The sequence below is a fragment of the Cajanus cajan genome, chromosome 8 (genome assembly GCF_000230855.2).
Source record: "Cajanus cajan strain Asha chromosome 8, NIPB_CcT2T_4, whole genome shotgun sequence".
NCBI lineage: Eukaryota > Viridiplantae > Streptophyta > Magnoliopsida > Fabales > Fabaceae > Cajanus > Cajanus cajan.
Window position 1 is genome coordinate 57490586 of NC_138524.1, and position 24736 is coordinate 57515321.

At 33.9% G+C, this 24736-nt stretch overlaps 1 protein-coding gene across 1 annotated transcript; it reads right to left on the reverse strand.

Annotated features, from left to right (window-relative positions):
- Window positions 1-5560: 5560 nt before the first annotated feature.
- Window positions 5561-6432, reverse strand: LOC145950589 (zinc finger BED domain-containing protein RICESLEEPER 2-like). Its single transcript, XM_083061696.1, has 2 exons — window positions 6082-6432; window positions 5561-5845 (listed from the first exon to the last, which is right to left on the reverse strand). The coding sequence occupies exons 1-2, from the start codon at window positions 6430-6432 to the stop codon at window positions 5561-5563; spliced, it is 636 nt and encodes a 211-aa protein (XP_082917822.1).
- Window positions 6433-24736: the final 18304 nt, after the last annotated feature.

The window sequence follows — 24736 nt, forward strand, 5'->3', positions numbered from 1 at the left end:
AACAGTTAGTAGACATTGGAATATTTGATATCTTACAATTCTCCATATCAAATTTCTTTAATAGTTCTTTGCTATATTTAGTTTGATGTAGAAAAATTCCATTTTTCATTTGTTTGACTTGTAGTCCTAGGAAGAAGCTTAATTCTCCCAACATAGACATATCAAACTCTTTCTGCATATTGGAAACAAATTCTTCACAAAGAGATTGGTTAGTAGATCCAAATATTATATCATCAACATAAATCTGAATCAGCAGAATATCTTTTGATTTTCTCTTTATGAAAAGAGTTTTATCAACATTACCTCTTTGAAAGTCATGAGTTAGTAGAAACTTACTCAGCCTTTCATACCATTTCCTTGGAGCTTGTTTCAGTCCATACAAGGCTTTCTTGAGCTTGTAAACATGCTTAGGTAATTTGCAGTCAACAAAACCAGGTGGTTGAGCAACATAAACTTCTTCATCAATAAAACCATTTAAAAATGCACTTTTCACATCCATTTGATACAGTTTGAAATCAAACACACAAGCAAATGCAAGTAAAAGCCTAACAGCTTCTAATCTAGCAACTGGAGCATATGTTTCACCAAAGTCTATACCTTCTTGTTGATTATATCCTTTGGCTACTAATCTAGCTTTATTTTTAACTATAACACCTTCCTCATTTAGTTTGTTTCTGAAAACCCATTTTGTACCAATGACATTCATATTCTTATTGAAAGGAACTAAAATCCAAACATCATTTCTTTTGAATTGATTCAGTTCATCATGCATGGCCATTATCCAGAATTCATCTTTTAATGCATGTTCCACACACAATGGTTCAATTTGAGAAACAAATGCCATATCAACACTTAGAAGATTAAAAGAGTGTCTAGTAGAAACTCCCTTATTTATATCTCCAAGAATGTTGTCCAGAGATAGATCTTTTGGTTTCTTCCATTCTTTGGGTAGTGATGTGTCTTCAGATGGTGTTTTCTGCTGTTGTTCCAGTTTTTCCTCTTCTTGTGTAATACTGTCACCTATCTCATCTTCATCATTAAGAGATTTTCCTTTTTCAAGGATGTTAGTTTCATCAAAAGTAACATGAATAGATTCTTCAACAGATAAGGTTCTTTTGTTAAAGACTCTATATGCTTTGCTAATTGCAGAATATCCAATAAAAACTCCTTCATCAGCCTTAGCATCAAATTTTCCAAGAGTGTCTTTTCCATTATTCAGAACAAAACACTTACAGCCAAACACTTTAAAATGAGAAATGTCAGGCTTTCTTCCTTTGTAAAGCTCATATGGTGTTTTCTTTAAAATTGGTCTAATCAGTATTCTATTTAGAACATAGCATGCAGTACTTACTGCATCAGCCCAAAAATATTTTGGTAAACCATTTTCATTTAACATGGCTCTTGCTAGCTCTATTAGAGATCTATTTTTCCTCTCTACAACTCCATTTTGTTGAGGAGTCCTAGGGACAGAAAAATTGTGATTAATACCATTTTCTTCACAAAAAATTTGAAAAGTTTCGTTTTGAAATTCACCACCATGATCACTCCGCAAAGATTTAATTTTCAAATCCTTTTCATTCTGAATTCTTTTTGAAATGATTCTAAAGGCTTTAAAGGCATTGTCTTTATGGGATATAAATGCAACCCATGTGAATCTGGAGTAGTCATCAATGAGAACTAAAGCATAAGTGTTTCCACCTAGACTTTTGGTTCTTGATGGTCCAAAGAGATCCATGTGCAAAAGTTCCAGCGGTCTAGAGGTTGACATAACTTTCTTTGATTTAAAAGAAGCTCTAGTCTGCTTTCCCTTTTGACATGCATCACAAAGTCCTTGTTTAGAGAACTTGATCTTTGGAAGACCACTAACAAGATCTTTAGATGCAAGTCTATTTAACTGATCTGCATTTATATGTGCAATGCGTCTATGCCATAACCATGTTACATTATCATGTGATGTGAGACAAGTATTGGATGATGAATGCTCTAAGTCTAAGATGTATATGTTATTGACTCTTTTTCCTATAAGCAGGACTTCATTAGTTTTCTTATCACAAACCATACAGCATTCATTATTAAAAGAGATATTGTAATTTTTGTCACAAAGCTGGCTAATACTAAGCAGGTTATATTTAAGTCCTTCTACATACAGAACATTTTCAATGAGAGTATTGGAATTGTTACCAACACTGCCTGAGCCTAGTATTCTGCCTTTGTTGTTATCTCCATATGTTACAGATCCTCCTTCTTTTTCCTGTAATGAGATAAATTTGCTTTTATCTCCTGTCATGTGTCTTGAGCAGCCGCTGTCTAAGTACCACATTGATTGCTTTGCTCTCAAGCACATCTACAATACAAGTTATTCAAATGGATTTTGGTACCCAATTGATCTTGGGTCCTGTAGAATCAGTGAGTACATAATCTAATTTCTTAATCCATTTATATTTTCCACTAGGAATACCAAATTTCCTTATCATGCATCTGTAGTAGTTATGACCAGATTTCATACAATAGTTACATGAGTGGGAATTAATGGATTTCATAACATTAACATTCTGTTTTTCTTTCTCATTTGCTTTTAATGCAGCATACAATGTTTTACAGTTCTCACATGGTGACTTTAGTTCAGAGATATCTGAGAGTAGTTTCCTGTTATCATTCTCTAAATCAGAAATTTTATCTCTCATGTGTGTCATCTTCTTTTTGTAAACATTGTTTAATTTTTCTAATTTCTCTGCTTCAGCATACAGTTCAGCAAATGCATTTTGCAATTCATCATACGAGTCAATAGATGAGTCAGAATCATATACCTCATAATCTGAATTATGTTTGGTCATGAGACAGAGATTTGCTTCTTGATCCTCATCACTATCACTTGAAGTTGTTGAGGCATTCTCTTCCCATGCTATGTATGCTTTCTTTTTCTTTGATCTGAACTTCTGTTTCGTCTCCTCATTATTTTTCAGGTTAGGACAGTCAGCTTTCATGTGTCCAGCTTTTCCACATTCAAAACATTTGAACTTTGGAGATGAGTTTTCATTCTTCTTGAAGGATTTCTTTTGACTGGAGAATCTCTTGTTGTTGTTCTTCCTTCTCATGAACTTCCTAAATTTCTTCACCATCAGATTTAATTCTTCTTGTTCAGAACTTTCATTGCTGCTATCCTCTTCATCACTTGAGGATTCTTTTACCTTTAAGGCCAGTCCTTTTGCCTTTTTATCTTTCTGTTCTTCATCAGCAATCCTTGACAGATCCATTTCATATTCTCTTAGCTTTCCAAATAACTCTGCACTTGTCATCTGAGCTAAGTTCTTTGATTCTGTAATTGCTGTGACAGTTGGTTGCCATCTTTTGTTTAATGACTTCAGGATTTTGACATTTACCTCTTCTTCCACGAAGTCTTTCCCTAATCCTTTTAGGTGGTTTATTATGTGAATGAACCTCTTTTGCATATCCATAACAGTTTCACCTTGATTCATTCTGAAGGTTTCATATTCCTGAATGAGTGTGTTCTTTCTAGCTCTTCTCACTTCTGGAGTTCCTTCATGTGTTACTTGGATTAAATCCCAAGCTTCCTTTGCTGTGGAACAAGCTGAAATTCTAAAAAATTCATCAGAATTTAGTGCAGAATGTATGATATTTAAAGCTTTTGCATCATTCTCAGCTCTTCTAATTTCACTTTGATCCCAGCTATCATAAGGTTTCTCTATTTGTTTTCCTCCCTCTATCTGAGTGGGTATTTTGTATTCTGTGATTACAGCTTGCCAAATATTTCTATGAACAGATTCCATGAAAATTTTCATTCTAACTTTCCAAAAGGGATAGTTATCTCCACAGAACAATGGGGGTCTATTTATAGAAGCACCTTCAGCAAACGGTAATTGATTACTAACCATCTAACCTTTCTAAAGATCTAATCTTGAATGTTTTACAAGATACAGCTCTGATACCAATTGTTGGTCCCTATGGTCAGAATCTAGAAGGGGGGGTTGAATAGATTCTGTGTTATTTATGGCTGCTTTTTCTTCTTTCAAAATCTTTACTAAACAAATCTTGATTTTAATCAAACCTTTAAACACAAAAGGTAATTCAGAGTTATATATGCACAGCTTATCCAAAAAGATTTGATTAACACAATTAATACAAAATTCGTAAAGATTGTTTTTATCAATTACCAAGAATTTATTTAAGTTCAGTTTTTGCAGATAATGTTTTTCTTCATACAACATTAATCAAGAAACTTATACAGAATGTAAAGAGTGTAAGGGTTAAGAAAATCATGCACCAAGATATATACTGGTTCAGCCATACAAAGGCCTACATCCAGTTTCAGATTTAGATACACCTCTAAATCCAGTCAAATCCACTATTGATATTCTTTACATGCACCCTGCACAAGCAATATCCAATCAATGAATTTAACAAACAAATCTTGTCACCCGCAAGACTAACAAACCATTTCTTGAAACCACAAGAAACATATAACCCAAGAATATTGATCCCACAATATCCTACTTGAGAAAAACCTATCTCAAGATTTCTCTTTACACAACTCTTCCAGAGATTCTCAAATCTCAAGAATTAAAAACCATTCAAATAAAAACTAAAGATCAGAAAAGAGTACACCTGTTTGTGTAGATATGATCTTCAACGACTTAAACCAGTTTGAAACGAATTTTCTATAAGAACTTCATCTTCTTGAATTGATCTTGCACAATTTTTCTCAAAAGTTGATATTCAGCAGTTGATACTTTCTTTCTTTCTTCAGAAAATCTTTTTCTCTTTTGCAGTCACGTGTATTCTGAAAAGTCTTTTTTTTTCTGTGTGTAATAATAATTTTAAAGCTTCTGTTTTAATCTTAAAAACAATTATTGTGTGCAAGGAAACAGTTATTTCAGTTAATTTCGTAACAGAGATAATCTATTACCTGTTTAGGTAATCTATTACCACGAATCAGAATAACTGAATTAATTGTTTCAGAAACTGTTTTAATCTATTACCAAATAAAGTAATCGATTAATACGAGTCACAAAATAACACAAAACTCACATAGGATCAGAGGTAATCGATTACTGTAAGAGATAATCGATTAACACGATTCTTTTTCCTCTTGAAATCATCAGAATCAGTTTGGAAATCTATTACCACATATGGTAATCGATTATTCCAGATTCAATTAGTTTTTCAGCATGAGTCAGGTAATCTATTCCATAACTCAGAAAATTTCTAATGTTTTCAAGTTTTCATTTAAAGTTTCAAACACTCAGTAATATATTACTTCATGTTCTCAACAATGAATGAAATAAGAAAGTGAGTATTATGGTATTTTTGCCTACACGTTAATTACTAAATTTTAACTCACCACAAACAAACACATACAAGCCTAATCTTTTAAACAATCAATACATTATCCTTTTGACATAGGCTTAAAAATAAAGAACAACATGAACAAAACATCAAAACAAAAACTTCCAGAGAACATCTTCCAGATGTAGATTCTTCAATCTTCAACAGTAGCATCATAAAACAATTTTAGAAATGGTAGGATTGCACGCACAAATTCCTAATCAACATATGAAGGAACACCTTTTACCTTTTCTAACTCTTTGATATACTTCTTATCTTGCATCTCAAGCTCTTCAAAAGCCTTGTGAAGTTTCAATGCAGCCTCTAACATTAAGTAGGTAGAATTCCATCTGGTTTCCACATCCAAGCAAACAAGGCCTTTGTATTCAATATTTTGTTTCTCAACACATGTCTTGAATTTAGACAACCTAGAAGGGGAAGATCGTACATATTTTACAGCACTGCGAATTCTCAAAAATAGCATCAATGTTATCCTTGAAACCTTCTTTCACAATCAAATTCAAAATATGGGCACAACAACGCATGTGAATATAATCTCCCTTCATAACCAAACTATTCTAAGACATCAACCTTTTTTTTTAGATATTTGATTCCAACATCATTTGACGAGGCATTATCAACTGTCAAAGTAAGAACATGATTCAACCCCATTTACTCAAGAAATGTTTAACCTTTTTATCCATGGTCTTTACTAGTGACTTGACAAAAGTTTAACACCTTCTTTTGCAGCTTCCAATTATTGTCAATGAAATGAGCAGTCAAGCACATATAACTCAAATTTTGAGATGAAGTCCATGTGTCTGTGGTGAGGCAAACCCTTTGACAGTTTTGAGAAATAAATTCCTTCAACTTTTCTCTTTCACTATCCCAAAGTTTATAAATATCACGTGCTAGGGTAGTACGTGAGATGACATTAAGAGAGGGTGCTACAATGCTTAAAAACTCACGAATAGCTTCATGCTCGATACATCGAAATGGGAGCTCCATTGCCACAAACATTTTGACAATTGCAATTCTCAATGCTTGTTGGTCAATTTTGGGCCTAGCCAAAGAAGGGGAAGAAACCATGGTTCTAGATGAGTCTAATTTTTGCTTCTTGCTCAACGTTTTATTTGATATACCCTTGCATCTACGTAAGTTATAAGAGTGCAATTAAGAAAAGGGATACGGGTGGTGAACTACTAAAATATGTTGGAAAAGTTATTAACATGTGAACCGAAAATGAGTTTCGTACTTGTCATGATAAGAATAACCTAATAAGTTAATTTGTTTAATCCCACGAGTTAGTGTATTAATTCGATACTATGCGCTCATAAGTTATTTAAAGAAAAATCCCGTCTTTAAATTTCTATTGGGTGGAAAATTCTTTCGATCAAATAATACTGCAAATGGGATTAATTTTTAACAAGAGTGACAGAAAAAAAAAAGTTATATTTTTCTATATATTATGAAGTCTTCTTTTTATGTTGATCAATCTTAATCATAGAATATATGATCAAGCAATTAGAATCCAAGACAATAAACATCTACAAACCAAAGGCCAATATATATGAAAATGGAAGTGGAAAAACTTAACGGACTTGGAGACGTGCATATTGTTTGGAGTTGCAGAACTTTATTCCCACAAGTCCTTCCCAAATCCTACAACAAGAAGGGAAATAAATGTGTCAAATTGCTATTAGTTGTACTTAAATGTCTAATTATTACCTCATGCCAATGGCCAAAATGAAACGGTTAGGCGAAAAAAGAAGGGTGGGTGGTCGAATGGGACCTCAACTAGTTTGGCTCTAATACCTCGTGCTGCATTTAGTTTTAGCATAGCCACTAAAATGTGTCACAATTCTTCTAATTGTTTCTATAGATAATATATTAGCAGTAAATAATGAATCTAACATGTTATCATCACAGATTTATATTGTTAGAGCATTTCCAGATTCAGTTGAAGAAAAAGGAATGGATATTTTAGAAAAAGAAGGAAATATGCATGAAACCAAAGCACCAAAAGCTGCCTGTAATATTGAATCAGAATCCAAGAGAAAAAAGCCAAAACAGGTAGCTGTGTATAAAACTACGAAACCAGAGTTTTCTCAGGAGCATCTTCCAAATGGGGTAAATCCAACTAAGAAATCTAAATCTTCCCAAAAAGAAATGCAAAAGACATCAAAAGGGAAAGTGCAAATTAAAACCGAGAAATCCAAGGCATCTATAAAGCTTTCAAACAAGGAAAGGAAGCTAAGACAAGGTATTACAAATGAAATTGGTGACTTAGGCAAGTTAGAGAAGAATGGGTTTGTTCAAGATGCACCTGATAGCAAATTGGAGAAACTTGAACTAATTCAAGAAGCAACCAAATGTGTGTCACAAAAAGCAAGAAAAAAACCAGCTCCAAAGTATTTTAGAAAGAAAGCATAATCTTGGAGCTAATGAGTGGTAAACTATTATTCTGAAATGACTATATTATGGTAGTTGACAATATTTTTTTGTTATGGATTAATGGATAATATGTTGTTCTAAAACATCTAAAAGTAAGGTGTAAGTTTCTTTAATCCACTTTTTCACTTATTAAAAGGGTATATTGTGGTTTGATATCTATCGATGGGTATGTTATCTAGTTATAAACATAAAAATAAATGTATTGTTAAGGTGTAATTTTGATGCTTTCATCTATAAATACTGCAAGTTGATTGAATTTACATTATGATTTTATTGTTCAAGGGTTTTAAAAAAATGTAGATTTTAATATTTTTACGATAAATTAAGCAAATAATCCATGCTTAACCTTCAATCCAAACACAACATTCAATTGAAAGTAACTGGTTTGCATTAACTACATGATCGTGATACAAAAACAACAAGCAAGTGTAAATCTAAAAAATTTCACATTTATACTACATGATCATCTATTACCCATAACAAATTAAGAAAAACCAAGGTCAAACCACAAACTTCTTTCCCCCAAAAATTAAAAGAAAATCATAATCATCATCAGAGAACATAAAAACCTTCTACGCACCCAATTAGCACAACCTAAACAACTAAAATCCATAAAAAAAATTTGGACAAAACCAAAACCCATCACCCAAACCCCCCAATCGAAGAAAAAACTTGATGAATCGACGAACTCACTAGAATAGTTGAGAACTTTAGACATGGTGCAAGGTGGTGAATTCAGAAGTGTTCTTCATAAGAAAACCCTCGAAAGAAAGCAAAAAGGAGAGCGAAGAAGAGACAACAAATTAGGAACATACCAAATCAGAGACTCACGCAGTGCAGCGCAAGACGCAAGTAATTCTAGGGATTTCGTACCTGCAAAAAAAAACAAATAAGAACAGTTGGCAGTGCAAGTAATTCTAGGGATCAAAACAGAATTGTATAGTCAACCTGCAGCGCAAATAATCAGAAGTGTGCAGCGCGTAGTCGCATAAAAGACTAGAAGCACTAGAGCAGAGCAGTTGGTAGCTACAGTTCGGATTCGAAAAAAAGTTAAAATGAATTTTTTAAGGGTTTTGATCCAAATCGTTGTAAATAAACTAGTTTGGTTAATTGGTTTTTTCTAAATCGGTTCGGTTCGGATATTTTATGTTTGGATCGGTTATTTTCTGGATCGGTTCGGTTCAATTTTAAATGATTTGGTTCGGTTCGGTTTTTTTGCACACCCCTACTCAACTTTGTGAGGCAGTTACATAATAGTCCTTAGTTTATAAAAAAATAAAACATTAATACTCTACTTTGATTTATATCACACAAATTGGTTTTTATCATAACAAAGACATTAACTTCTTCTATTAAATCATTAGTTAGCAAATTTTGTGTCATATAAGCAATGATTTTGCTTGTCAATTAGATGTCAACTTAACATGGATTTTAATGGCAGAAACTCATTTCATTTGAACTAGGAAATTGGAAAGTTTTTTTTTATTTTACTTATTCCACTTTTTTACTTGTGTTTTTGGGAGTTGAAAACTCTTTTATTCTTAGCAGATGGCATTAGTCATTGAAGTCTTTTCTTCATAAACTCTGAAGCATTGTCATTGTTCTTTGTCCCTATAGAGAGTGTGACAGTTGAAGGTTCCCTTGAGTGTTAGCATTTTTTTCCAACAAAGCAAAGGCATGTATTTCCAACTTTGTTCACTTCCTTCTTCGCATAAAATCATTGCTTTATTGCCAATAACCTCGATGTCCTGTTAAGAAAATATTGATTTCTATTGAGAGAATAACCTCCCACGATTCCTTTGTGTCCTTGTTGTTCGAATATAACTTTTATGCCATAGTAACAAACATGTGAATCAGCACCATTAAACCTTGAGCATCCACTTGTAAAAAGTTTTTGCAATTGCATAAGGTCTTAGCATCTAGGCATGTCAAGGTTCCATCCTAATTCAAAGAGGATTATAGTTTTACTAGGTAGTGTGGTGACATCTTCAGTTACCGAGAGGTTCTAAGGGTATTGAAGATCTTTTTACTAGTTAACTTTATCCAATATTTGATTGCCTAATTATTGATCCAATATTATATTATATATATATATATATATATATATATTCACACACATAACACATAATACATTCTTTCAAAACATGAGTGAGAACGAATGTAACCCATTGTTGAGATTTCCGTTGAAACACTTTTGTTATAATTGTAAATCAGTTTAATTCTATCAACGGTCTCAAACACGGCAAGTATACCGGCCGTTCAAGTAGTAAAATTATCGTATCCACAGGGATTAGAAGGTAACATAAGCATTTATTGACTATTCGTGACTAAAGAATAATTCCAATTTCATAGTTTGTCATGCAAGTGTAAATTGAAAGTTATGACTATTGGAATGTTTAATCTATAAAATTTGTTTGGTTATGAGTGGAAAAGGCTAGAAATGGTATAATGGTTTTTGTGAGATTGTGGGGTCAGATTTCACCGAACGTTATACTAATGAATCCTTAATCTCTTGTTACATACATTGCTTAGTCAACCCATAAGTTTACTCAAACCTAATCCCTTAGAGCAAGAGCCTAGGTGCGAATATTGAATATCAATCCCTTGAGTACCCAATATCTACACCCACATTACGAGCTAGGGTTTAAGACTACTAATGGGCCAAGCTCCATTCCTAGATACATTTCCCACTAGGCATTTGTTTCAGAGCTAGTTTCAATGGTTATTTTCCAATACCAAATGGAACCTATATCATGCAAGGAGAATCAATCCAAAGCAAGCATTAAGAATAGAAACATACACAACAATGAATGAACAACATATATATATATATATATATATATATATATATATATCATTGAAAACGTAAGGATTACAATAGAATACGTTGGTTACATCTAACCCCACAAAAATGGGTAGAACCACTCAAAACAATGAGGGTAAATACAAAATAGAGATGAAGGGAGAATGAAGAAACCGAAGGAAAGACCCACACACGAACGGCTCCAAGCTCCGGGAATCCCTTCCACAGCTCCTAAAACGCGCCCAATGTGTGAATGAAGAGCAAAGCCTCGAAAATGTCTTCAAATACGAGCTTGGGGAGTCAGATTAGGGTTACGCGCTCAGCGCATAAGTCTTTGCACCCGGCGCAGGGCCTTCTAGTGAGGTCAAGTATTCTCTGCCTCAGAACACGCCCGGCGCAATTCCTTTTACGCTTGGTGCAATACCTTCTAGAGAGTTTGAGGTACTCTCTGTCTCGATCACGCCCGACGAGGGTAGTCTCGCGCCCGGCGCAGGTGTGACTTGCAGAGGTGGAACACTCTGTTCTTCTCAAGCCCGGCGCGGGTCATCTTGCGCCCGGCGCAGCCACTCTGCTCTGCTCCTTAGCTCCTTAGATTTCCAATCCTAAGGGTCTTCAATCTTCAATTCTCTAGCTCAATACCTGCACAAAAAATGAGGTGTATTAAGGTATTGTTAGCTAAATTCTGGGTTAGCTATATCTGCACAGAAACTGAATCAAAAAGAGAATAATTATGTTGCAATGGTTCAAAGAATGAGTGAAATTGTTCATTAAGTCTTGTCCAAAAGAAGTATAATTGAGACTTAACACCCATTCAAAGATAGAATTACTTTATTATTATATTAGTGTTAGCAACATGCCATTTAATATACTCATTCATAAATTTTAGTTTATTAAAAAAATCATGAGTAACACAATTTTGTGGTAAGGAATTAGACATGAGTGATTACACAAAAGTGAATTGTTAATATTTTGTAAGCACTACCAATGCATATGATGTGTATTTATGAAGTTTCTCATTTTATATAATTTTCATGTTTGAAACAAATAGTATTGTCATTATTACCCTTGAAGTAGATTCTATTTTATTCATTGATCAAAATTTGTTTTGACAACTAAAAATAGTGTTTGTCTCTTGATTTAAGTGAAATGTATTTTTATTATTAAATATCCTTTAACAAAAAGAAATAGTATTAGATCCAAGGACGACCTAAGAACCCTCAAAATTTTAATTTTAATGTTCACAGACTCCGACATTTTTTAAAAGAAAACTTTACAAAGATCATATGCCTAAGACGATGATAAAATTCTTAGTCACAAACGGTTATGAAAGATGAAATGAATAATAAACTCTCAGATTAAATATTTTGTTTATCTAAGATGAATGTTTTAAATATTTCATATATATGATGTTTCTATCATCTTTTTTCATGTTATTCCTTCAAATATTGAATGAATAAAAGCTTCTTTGATACTCTCAACATATAATGGAAGGCGGATTTGTTTTTAGTTAGAAAAAGCATAATTAGATATTTTGAATTATGTAAAGTCAGTCAAAAGTCATTCTCAATTGATACACACGACATTTTCTTCCCATTTGTACATAAAGGTGATAAGCAGTCTCCTTGATCAAATAAGAAGTGATCATTTTGTTAAACACTTTTATTGCAGCAATAGACACCTAGTTTTACAAGGAAGCAAGACAAAGTAAGATGAAGCAAGTCGATGAGTGCTACTCAAGAATTTACAATGATCATCTTCAAAGTTCACCTATGTAAAGAAGATTGAACCACACAACGAATAAGAGACTTAATTCATTCAATTTATTCTTTCTTTGTAAATCTTTGTACTCAAAAGTTTATCACATCTAGTGGGTAAGACAGACCCTCTGTTATTTTTACCCAGCTTAAACTGTGTGATTTAGCTTGAAGCTTAAAGAGGCTTTGTTATCACTAGGGCAAAAATTGGATTTAAAATCGGAGTTTTAAGATCGGTTACAAGGTAACCGATCTTAAAAGTGATGCAGTGACAATTTTGTAAATAACATGAACACTTTTAAGATCGGTTAAAATTTAACCGATCTTAAAAGTACTTTTAAGATCGGTTACAAAAGAACCGATCTTAAAAGTGGCACTTTTAAGATCGGTTATAAAATAACCGATCCTAAAAGTAATTTTAAGATCGGTTACAAAAGAACTGATTTTAAAAGTGACACTTTTAAGATCGGTTACAAAAGAATCGATCTTAAAAATGACACTTTTGAGATCGGTTATAAAATAACCGATCTCAAAAGTACTTTTAAGATCAGTTATTTTATGACCGATTTTAAAAGTGTTACGTTTAAAATCGGTTATTTAACAACCAATTTTAAAAGTGTTACTTTTAAAATCAGTTATTTCAGAACCGATTTTGTATGTAGTATTCAAAATCGGTTCTTGAATAACCGATTTTAAAAGTATCATCAGAAATCTTTTATATTCCCCTCCATTCTCATTCTCTTTAATCTTTCCCTCCATTCCTTTTTTTAATCTCTGACGCTCTCATTTTCTAAAGTCTCCAATAAGGTAAATTTCGTTATCGTTTTTGTTTTCATTTTCGTCTTCTCATGTTTTTCTTGTGTCTCTTTTCATTTTCTCATGCTTTTCTCGTCTCTATTTTCGTTGTAGGTTCAGTTTGGGTCAATTTCGAACCTGGAACGGCCGTTCTACAAGGAGAATGGGTCGTTCTCCTTTTAGAACGGGCCGTTCTCCAAGGAGTACGGGCCGTTCTCCAAGGAGTACGGGCCGTTCTCCAAGGAGTACGGGCCGTTCTCCAAGGAGTACGGGTCGTTCTCCTTGGAGAATGGGCCATTTTGAAAGGAGAACAGGCCGTTCTCCCCGTTCACGCCCCATACTAATAGTTAACTTTAGAGGCCTTTTAAACAGAGTGGAACGGCCCGTTCTAGTTTTGGAATGGCCCGTTCCAGTTTAATTTTTTTCCACGGCCAGACTTTTAAGAAAATAACCGATCTTAAAAGTTAACTTTTAAAATCGGTTGTTTAACCGATTTTAAAAGTATAACTTTTAAAATTGGCTCTTTCAAAATCGGTTACGAAACCGATTTTAAAAGTTAGAAATAACTGATTTTAAAAGTCTTTTTTCCACTAGTGTATTTAAAAAATACTTGGTGTTGAAGCCCGAAGAGACTTCATTGTTAAAAAAATACTTGGTGTTGAAGTCTAAAGAGGCTTTATAGTTCAGAAAATACTTGGGTAGTTTACTTGAAGAGGCAAATCAAAAAATAGTTAGGTTGAGCTAGAAGTAATTTGTGAAAGAATACTTGTATCTATATGAAAGATAGTGAAACTTGATCAAATTAATCAAGAATTAAACATGATCTCGATGGTTGAGATGAACCAGTGTAAAAATATCTTATGTTCTTTATTTGACTTTGTTTGTACTTCTTTGGACTAAAGTAACTACTTTACATTTAAAAAAATGTTCAATTTTTTTATAAAATACTATTCAACCCCCATTCTAGTACCTTTCTATTCTCCACAATTTAGTATCAATGCTTAGCCTTCCATGGGATTAAGCATATAATTATGCTAAAGGAAAAATTTCCAAAGATGGGAAACAATGACAGATAGTACTTGCCCAAAGGAGCTTTTCTTGAGGCCCCATGCCTTCAATAGATAAGACTTCCTATATTGGAAAGATAAAATGGAGATGTTCATTAAGTCCATCTAGTACCACCTCTAAAAGATCACCATAAGCGGTGATATTCTTGTGTACAAACCAAAAAATAAGTACAAACAGGAAGTTTACAATATTCTACAATTTAACATAGTAAAAAATACATTTGATCTTACTCTTAATTGAGAACAAAACACATTAAATTTTGTAGCTACAAGACTGCAAAAGAGATTTAGAAAGCCATCAAAGTAACTTGTGAAGGAACTCAAGATGTGAAGCTTAGGAGAACTATTACCTTTTAGAGACATTATGAGTTGTTCTCTATGAAAGAGAATGAAACCATGGATGAGATGTTTGAAAGATTTCAAATTATTCTCAATAGCAACTCAGAAGAAAGTTTTAAAGACTCAATAGATGTTGAGATTTCTCTAATATCTAAAAAGTTCAGGAACATGCTAACGAAGAAAGGGAGACTTTGAAGCTTCCACAAAAAGAATGACAAGTTCAAGAAGCTTGTCAAGGAAGAAAATAAAGAGATCACTTGTTATGAGTGCAAGAAGCTTAGGCACATGAAAGTTGAATGTCTTAAGCTCAAAAAAATATGGTATACCAAGAAGAAAAGCCAAGAAGAATTTGATGGCCACTTTAGAGGATCTAGATAGCAACAACAATTCAAATGATAATAAAGTTGACATTTGTCTAATGGTGGACATAGACAAAACAAGGATAGATGTAAATCTTAATCCCAACTCTAATTCTGGTTTATCGAATCAGTGAAATGATAGTTTTAATGAGGAAGAAATATCCTATAAAACATTTTTGGCAAGCCCTTATATGATTGCTCTTGAGAAAAAAAAATTCAAGAAAATTTTAAGCTATAAGAATCATGTTAAGCCTTTGCAGGTCATCAAGGCATAAAAAAATTTCAACTAGATGTGAAAAGTGTTTTATTAAAACAATATCATAGAAAAGGAAGTATATGTTAGACAACATATTGGTTTTGAAAATCCACAATTCACAAACCATGCTTTTAAACTTAAGAAAAGATTTTATGGTCTTTGTTGAAATAATTGTTTATTATATATGTTTTGTAGCTTTATAAAAGCTATTTTTGGCCCTATTTATCTTGAGGGTTAAGGTCTTTAGGTTGTAGCATTGCTTTAGATGACAATCGTACTTGTTTTGCTCCTTTATATATATACATATATAATATACCGGCTAAGAGGAATCTCTCTCAAATTTTTTGCTAAAACCTCGAATTTTAAGTTTGTATCAGAGTGGGTTAGATCCCACTTTATCTTCTCAAGTCATCGGCCTGCCATTATTCACCATCGTCGTCTATTGCCGCCAGCCATCGTTCGTTGCTATCGGCCATTGTTTGTTGTCATCAACCATCGTCGCAATTTTTTCGATGAACTTAAGGAGCATGATTCAACCCAAAAAGTCTTGTTCCCTAATACTCAGGCATGCTCCTCCATGTGTCATTTTTCTCCGGTTCCCCTATTTGGCGCGTGCATCTCACGTGTCACGCTCTGCTTACCAAAATCTCATCAGACCACTTCAAACAATTTTGTTGGTTCCTTCTAGTCATGCATCTGTCCTCAGTTATTAGTTTTGACCTACTTGAAGGTGTGGGTTTTGGTATTCAAACTTCTTCACCTTCTTCCTTGTCATTGAAATGGCTTCCGTAGGTCTGGTTTCCACTTTTTTGGTACTCCTACCATTACAACTGCAAAACTAAACTAGAAAAACTATTTGTCTTGGTTTGCCTCGATGGAGTTGTGGTTCCTTGGTCAAGGATACCATGACCATTTGGAGAAGCAAGCCAGTGTTATCCTTATTGAAAATAAATCTCAATGGCAAAAACTTGACTTCTAGCTTTGTGTTATTCTATGGCAATTAGTTAAGCAAGACGTATTAGAGATACTCAGATCATTTAAGACATGTCATTCTTGTTGGAAGGAGGCCCAAGATATTTTTGCTAATGACATTCAACGTCTTTTTAATGCAACCCAAAGAGTAACTTCTCTTAAACAGACCAACTATGATATGGTCTCACATGTAGCTAAAGCTCAAGTTATAATAAAAGAATTGAAGAGATTTCTTATGCCTGACTCATTAGAAGGTTTCAACAAAAAACTTGATAGGTTATATACGATTATGATTTTGAGAAGTTTACATTCAAATTTTGATTATGTATGTGACCAAATTTTGGCTGGTGATTAGATTCCTTCCATGGACAGCCTAGTCACTAGACTTCTTCGTGTTTCTAACTAATGAAAACCCAACTGAAACTATTGAAACTTTAGTAATGGTAGCACCTCGTGGAAGAGGAGAACATAACAACTAAGGGGGACGTGGTGGCAGAAGTGGACGTCCACAATGTACATATTGCAAAAGAATGGGTCATACACAAGAAAATTGATACTCGTTGCATGGTTTTCCTAACAAGGCAGTCTATGTGGCTAAATCTAAAAAATCAGATCCTAAGTTTTCTGATAAGGATTACCAAGAATATTTGAGGCTTAAATCTGAAAACTCTAACAACAAAGTCCAATCTTCTTCTATGCCAAGTGTTTCAATAGCATGTATTTCTCAATCTATGGAAGGTCATGGTCCATGGATACTTGACTCAGGTGCCTCTGACCATATTTTTGGTAATAGTTCCTTATTCTCATCCATTTCTTCTCCAAAAGCTCTTCATCTTGTTACTATAGCCAATGGTCAAATGTTTCATCTCAAGGAATTGGTTAAGTTCCTTTGTCTCCTTCCTTAAAATCAATTTTTGATTTGCTCATCCCTCATTTCCTTATAACTTAATCTTTCTAAGCCAATTGACTATTTCATTAAATTTTCAGTAACATTTAATGCTAATTCTTTTGTCATACAGGAACGTGGTGCAGGTTGTCTAATTGGCGAAAGACATGAATCATGAGGTCTCTATTACCTAGAAACTAACCTATATGTGTCCTATTTTGCAACTTCAACACCAAAGCTTTTTCATGACTATTTAGGTCACCCAACTTTAGCAAAATTAAAGATAATGGTTCCTAGTCTCAAGCAACTTCTAGTTTTGAAATGTGAATCGTGTCAATTAAGAAAACATGTCAGGTCATTGTTTCCTAAATAAACCAACAATAGATGGAACTCGATTTTCTCTACCATTCATTCAGACGTACGGGGGCCAAGCCATGTCACATCTTTTGTTTTAGATTTTTTGTAACCTTCATTGATGAATTCTCTCGATGTACTTGGGTTTATTTAATGAAAGATAGATATGAACTTTTATCCGTATTCATGCCTTTTTTTAATGAGATTAATAACTAATTTGGGAAGATAATTAAAATATTCAAAATTAACAATGCTAAAGAATATTCTTTGTTGAACTTTATTCTTTTTTATCTTCACATGGTATTTTACATCAATCCACATGTCCTTACACACCACGACAAAATGGTATAGTTGAGAGGAAGAATAAACATCTCATTGAAATTGCACACTCCCTAATGTTGAATATGAATGTTCCTGTACATCATTGGGGAGATGCACTCCTTACTTCTTATTTTTTAATAAATAGAATGCCTTCTTCCTCTCTTGAAAATCAAATTCCCCATTCGATAATTTTTCCAAATGACCCTTTATTTTATGTTTCTCCTCAAGTGTTTTATTGTACTTACTTTGTTCATAATATCTCTCTAGGGTTAGACAAACTTTCTACAAAGGCTACTAAATGTGTTTTTCTAAGATATTCTCGTCTTAAAAAAGGATACAAATATTATTCTCCAACTGCCAAGAGGTATTATATGTTTGTTGATGTTACCTTCTTTGAGGACACACTTTTTTCTCATCCTCCATGGACAATCCTATTTCCATTCAATAGGTTCTTCCTATTCCATCCTCCGACCTGATGATGAATCCTACTCCTTCTAACTTCAATCAAGATGAAAATCAACCTCACTCTCATACTCATGATTCAATTAAAGTTGTCCCACCATGTCGTAACCGAAATCACGACGGGAAATGACATGGATATAATGTTAATGGAGCTGTCACCAATATTTTAATTTAAGGAAAAAAAACATTGGAAAATCCTTTAAAACAAATGGTCTTTGAAACTAAAGTTGGGTTCGAGAGTTAATTACATGTAGGAAAGATATTAACACCCTACAATGCCTGCAAAAAAAATAGTACCTTTAATTAATTGCACAAAATTATACAACTTTATAAATATTTAATTTACCCCTAGAAATATATTTTGTTATTCTTTTTTTTAATTTTTATAGATGAAAAATACTTTTTTTGTATTTTATTTAAAATACTTACATAATGATTTAAGCTAACAAAGAAATAATCATTAAACTCTCGAAATAACGCTAAAGATAGAATTAACGTTATTGGTTTTTGAATATTTTATTTTATCAAAAGATAATGATTTTTTTTATTTTTTTATATTATTTTAAAAAAAATATTTTAAGAATGAGGAATATATTAAACAAAACCTAAATATAAAGATGCAATTGTAGATCCTCTATGATGGTTGGAACTAAAAGGCTAATTCTCCTTTCTGCAATAAATACCCAAAAGAGCGTGAAGAGCAATGTAAATTACTATGAGAAAACTTCTTACTAGAAAGCCAACATCAAAACTAAAATTGTGCCCTACCCTCTTTCTTTTTCTCCCTCCTCTCCTTTTAGTATTACTATAGACCGTTTTTATAGTGAAAATGGCTTGTAACTTCCCATTCCCATTATCTGATAGATTCCTTATTTCTTAGCATTCACTATCTCTAATTTTTAGCTGGTAACCACCTTCATTCTTATCTTCTTTTATTTTTTATTTATTTATTTTATGCTTTATTTGTTAGCTCTAACTTCTCCCTTACTTGAAGACCAAGTCTTTACCCTTCCTTTCATAAATTTAAATTAAATTTTTATTTAAAAAATTAAAAATAATCTTTTCTCATTTAAAATTTGTTATTCACACACCGCCTCTCATTACATATCAGCACAGGACATAACAAATTAATTTCACACTTCCTAAAGACTCTCGTGTTTCAGATCCTCCTCCAACAGCTTCCTATACCATGGGTCTTTCATCCTTCACAACTTCTCATGACTCCAATTCAAATTGGCCCATTACCATTCAGAAATGTATTCGATCTATTCGTAATCTTCATCCTATTTATAATTTTTTTAGTTATCACCGCTTGTCTCCTTCATACTTCTTTTTTGTTTCTTCTTTGTCATCTATTACGGTTCCTAAAACTATCAATGAGGCACTTAATCATCCTGGGTGACGAAAAACCATGATTGATGAAATGTAGGCTCTTGCACACAATGGCACATCGGAGCTTATCCTTCTTCTTCCTGGAAAGCAGAATATTGGTTGTAGATGGGTCTATGTTGTTAAAGTTGAGCCTAATAGTGAAGTTGATCGCTTTAAAGATTGATTGGTAGCCAAAGGATACACTCAAATTTATGATCTTGATTACTGTGATACTTTTTCTCTCGTGGCTAAGATCACCATAGTTCGGATCTTCCTTGCTATAGTGGCTATTTGTCATTGACCACTCCGCTAGCTTGACATTAAAAATGTCTTCCTTCGTGGTGACCTTGAGGAAGATATTTACATGGAGCAACCTCCTAAATTTGTTGCTTAAAGAGAGTGTGGTCTAGTTTGTAAATTGCATCAGTCTTTATATGGATTGAAACAATCACCTCAAGCTTGGTTTGGTAAATTCAGTCATATTGTACAGATTTTTGTAATCAAGCGATGTGAAGCAAATCATTTAGTTTTTTATTGTCATTTCGCTGGGAAGTGTGTTTATTTAATGGTCTATGTTGATTATATAGTTATTACAAGAAATGATACCACTAGGATTTCTCAACTAAAAGAACACTTATTCAGCCATTTTCAAACCAAAGATCTTGGTTATTTGAAATACTTTCTTGGTATCGAAGTGGCTCAATCAAAGGAAGGTGTTGTAATTTCACAAAGAAAATATGCTCTTGATATTTTGAAAAAGACAGGTTTAAAAAATTATAGGCCAATTGCTAGTCCTATGGACCCAAATCAGAAGCTAATGATAGAGCAAGGTGAAATATTTTCAAATCCAGAAAGTTATAGGAGGCTATGAGAAAACTCATTTATCTCACTATTACAATAGATATTTCAATTGTAGTTGGATTTGTTAGTTAACTCATGCATAATACTTACATTGACCATTGGAATGTTGTGATTTGCATCCTCAAATATATTATAAATACTTTAGGACAAGGAATATTGTATGAAGACAAGGGAAATACTCAAGTCTTAGGGTATTGTGGTGCAGATTCGGTTGGTTGTCCCATAAACAGGAGATCCACCACTGGATATTATGTATTCATTGGAGGAAATATTATTTCTTGGAAGAGCAAGAAACAAAGTGTCGTTACCCGACCTAGTGTAGAAGTTGCATATAGATCTATGGCTTTGGCTACTTGTGAACTTGTGTGGAATAAACAGCTCCTTCAAGAGTTATGATTTTGTGAAGTTAAGCAGATGAAGTTGTACTATGATAACCAAACAACCTTTCATATTGCCTCCAATCCAATATTTCATGAAATAACCAAACACATAGAGAATGATTGACATTTCGTTTGAGAAAAACTGCTATCAAAGGAACTTATTACTGAGTTTACTAGCTCTAATGACCAACTTGCAGACATTCTAACTATCTCTTTAAGAGGACCTAAGTTTCAATTTATATGTTCAAAGTTTGGTGCATACAACTTATATGCTCTAGCTTGAGGTGGAGTGTTAAAATAATTGTTTATTATATATGTTGTGCAGCTTTATAAAAGCTATTTTTGGCCCTATCTATCTTAAGTGTTAAGGTCTTTAGGCTATAGCCTTGCTTTTGCTAACAATTGTACTTATTCTGCTCCTTTTTATATATACATATCTAATATGTCAGTTGAGAGCAATCTCTCTCAATTTTTGCCAAAACCTTAAATTTCAAGTTTCTTCAAGAAGCTCCTAAAGCTTGGTAAGATAGACTACGCAATTTTCTCATCAGTAATGGGTTTATAAGAGACAAAGTTGACACGATACTTTTTAAAAAAAAGGCCAAGTACAAATATATGTTGATGACATTATCTTTGGTGCTATAAATAAATCTCTATGTAAGGATTTTTCCAAGGTCATGTAGATAGAGTTTAAGATGAACATGATTGATGTGCTAAAGTTTTTCTAGGATTACATATCAAACAAGTAGACGAAGACATTTTCATTCATCAATAAAAATATACAAGAGAGCTTTTATCAAAATTTCAGATGAATGGTTGTAAACCTATGCCCACCCATATGCATCTATCTGCAGGCCTCTCATTAAATGAATAAGGCAAATTAGTAGATAAGATGATTTACATATGTATGATTGTCTCATTTCTGTATCTTGCAACTGTAGACACCCAATTTCGTCCGGGGGGCATACAAATAACAAGATAGGACATCAGAGGGCCCAAAGGCCCAAATCAACTTTTTTTAGTGGCCCGGAACGGGCCATTTCCAAGTCTGGAACGGGCCGTTCTCAAATTGGAACGGGCCGTTCCGAGGCTTCTAAAAGGCCTAAAAAATATAGGTTGGAACGGGCCGTTCTAGACCAGAACGGGCCGTTCTAGACCAGAACGGGCCGTTCTGAACCAATCAAAGGGGCTAAATTTTTTACCCTAGAACGGGCCGTTCTCACTTCAAAACAGGCCGTTCTGGTTCCCCGAAATGGGCCGTTCTAGGGTACGAAAAAGCCACATAACGTTTGGATTCAGAACGGGCCGTTCCGAATCCAGAACGGGCCGTTCTGGCCCACGTCTGATGCCTATAAATAAGAAATCTCGGGCACAGTTCAAGGGACTCCAAAATTTCGTCCAGACTCCTTAGAGCACGAAATTTCTCTCTTTTTCTCTCTCTCCCTCTCTTTTGTATTTCTTGAGATTCTGTGAGGAATTGTAGTGTGAAAGGTTGCCACAAAGCACCTAAATTCTTCCTGTTTTGAAGATTCAATAGAGCTCATTCAAAAGGTATTTCTGTTAATCTCTTTCTTCTTTTTTATTTATTTCTTCTCTATAGTAAATATTGTTACAATAAAAAAATAATCATGTAGACATTTTAGGATTAATTCTATAATTTAAATTTCAAGCATGTAAATAATTATTAATAAAAGGGATTTAATATTTTAATTATTAATTCTTATTACGTTATCTTCATCATAGGGTACCGATTTAGGGCGTTGTAAGGGTGCTTAATACCTTCCCTACACGTAACCGACCCCCGAACCCAATTCTGGTTATCAAGACCTTTATTGGACTTTTAAAAACCTTTTCTTTTTCCAATGTTTTGAGTAAAACATTGGTGGCGACTCCATGAACTCATTTTTCAAAACCATTAATTAAGGATTAGTCTGGTGTCCGGGCATTCCTTAATTGATGAGACTTTTAAAAGGATGTCTAAACCATTAGTCGCGAGATCAAAAATTTTCGGGTTGCGACAGATGGCGACTCCACTAGGGACGTTTAAAGAGGGTCAGGCCCATTTAATTGATGAAGTTAATAAAATAAAAAATAATAATTTAAATATTTTTTCCCCTTTACCTTGTTTGTTTCTTTGTTTGGCTTTGATATTTGTTTGCTTATTTAAATTCCACACCTGTTTGAAATAAAATTGTACACAAACCTTTGTACACAACAGTTCCCCTACACCCGGGGGCATGAGGGTATTAAACATAAGGAGTGGTTGACGTACGACCGGCCCAAGTTTGGCCTTGGAGCCTGCGAGCCTTGTCGAAAATCACACTCAAGGTGATAACCGGTTACTCTAGCCCGAAATACTACGACAGACCTTAGAGTTTGCCAGGTGACGGCGATAGAGATATTGGGTCTCTATAATGGGGGCACCTTGGGGGCCTTAAGACCAGTGAGATTAGAACTGTCCTATACAATGCACTTTTCTTGCAGGGACCACAGACCAAGGATTTAAACGTGACTGTTCGCGGGTGTACATTTGTTTGAGCATATGTGTGTTACATTTGTTGTGTTCTCTCTCTATTCATTTCAAATAGAAAGGAATTATAGACAAACAAACAGATATCAATAAAAAAAACTAACGCTCTTTTGTATACCCTAACTCAAAGCATCATATAAGATAGTTTATTTTAAAAAAAAACAACAAAAACAAATAAAAATATAGCAAAAATTCATGCATCATAACCCTTAGCCAAAAACATGATAAAATTTAGGCAGAAAATAAATATCATGCATCTTCTAGGATAGTACATTAGCACACATTCATTAGAAATGGAAGGCACATATAATAGTATGCAAAGAATATTCTCTAAACAAAAATCAATGAGAATGATATCCGTTAAATTTCTCATATGTCTTTGCATCCTATTTTACTTTTCATATAGATAACACGCCTTCCTTGTAAATAATAAATAAGAATAAAAAGGGAAATCTAATTTGTGCGTGTTAGCCGGATAATGGAAATTACTATAATCAAATGCGAACCTGACGCATCAAATCGGGGAACACTTATCAGTAATTAGGGGCATCACGCGCCCAAATTGACGATTCAAACACTGAGAGTTCCCCGTGTGGAAATGACAACTGTTGGGATAGGAGGAATGATCAAGAATGAATGAATCCTTGCTTTTAGGGAATTACAACAAAACCCAATTGAAGAATAAAGGCATTACATGACAAAAACCCGCTAGGACGAAAACCCGTAAAGGGCGTCCTAAGCAAAAATTAGGGTAAAAGAATCAAAATCCCGATAGGATACGTCCTATGCAAAAGTTAGGGATACATAAATAAAAAAAAGCAATGTCTGCTCGAGTTGAAAATCGAAAGGCGGCTTGAGTATTCCCTTTAGAAAGCAAGAATTCATAAAGGTTTCACTCCGAAGTCGAAACACCCACATTCAAGCAAGTGGGAATGTGTTCCTAACGTAGTTCAACCAATCGTCAACCATGCCTCTCTAGGGGGCAACCTCGGTTAATCTCTCTGTGTATGAATCACGAACTCGGGGCATGCCCGGGCCTCCGAGCTTTGCTAAAAGGGCACGTGTAAATTGGAAGTATTGTTTTAAATGCCATAACACTCCTTCATTTCTTTTCTCCCTTTTAATATTCACTCTAGGCCTCATCCATCAACCCTTAACAAACAAAATGTATTTGCAACAAAGATGTTACTCAATAATATCATGGAAAGGATAACAAATGAACAATCAGGAATTCAAACATGACTAGGGTTTGATAAAATAAAGACATCCCATACCTCATGAGTGCTGCAAAAAAAAACGAAGGCCTGGCAGGAAATCCACTAAGGGGGCTGCGCAAAAGTTAGGGCAAGATCTGCTAGGCAATTCACAAGTAAAAATGGGTAACCTAGGCAAAAGAAAAAATCAAAATAAAAATGTCCGCTAGGAAACA

Bases quoted from the DNA above. Each gene is read 5' to 3' on its own strand.
- LOC145950589 (XM_083061696.1), bottom strand. From the start codon at position 6,432: ATGGTTTCTTCCCCTTCTTTGGCTAGGCCCAAAATTGACCAACAAGCA. The intron at 5,846-6,081 runs GTGTTAAACTTT...TTGTGAAAGAAG, and splicing joins ATTGGAAGCTGCAAAAGAAG to GTTTCAAGGATAACATTGAT.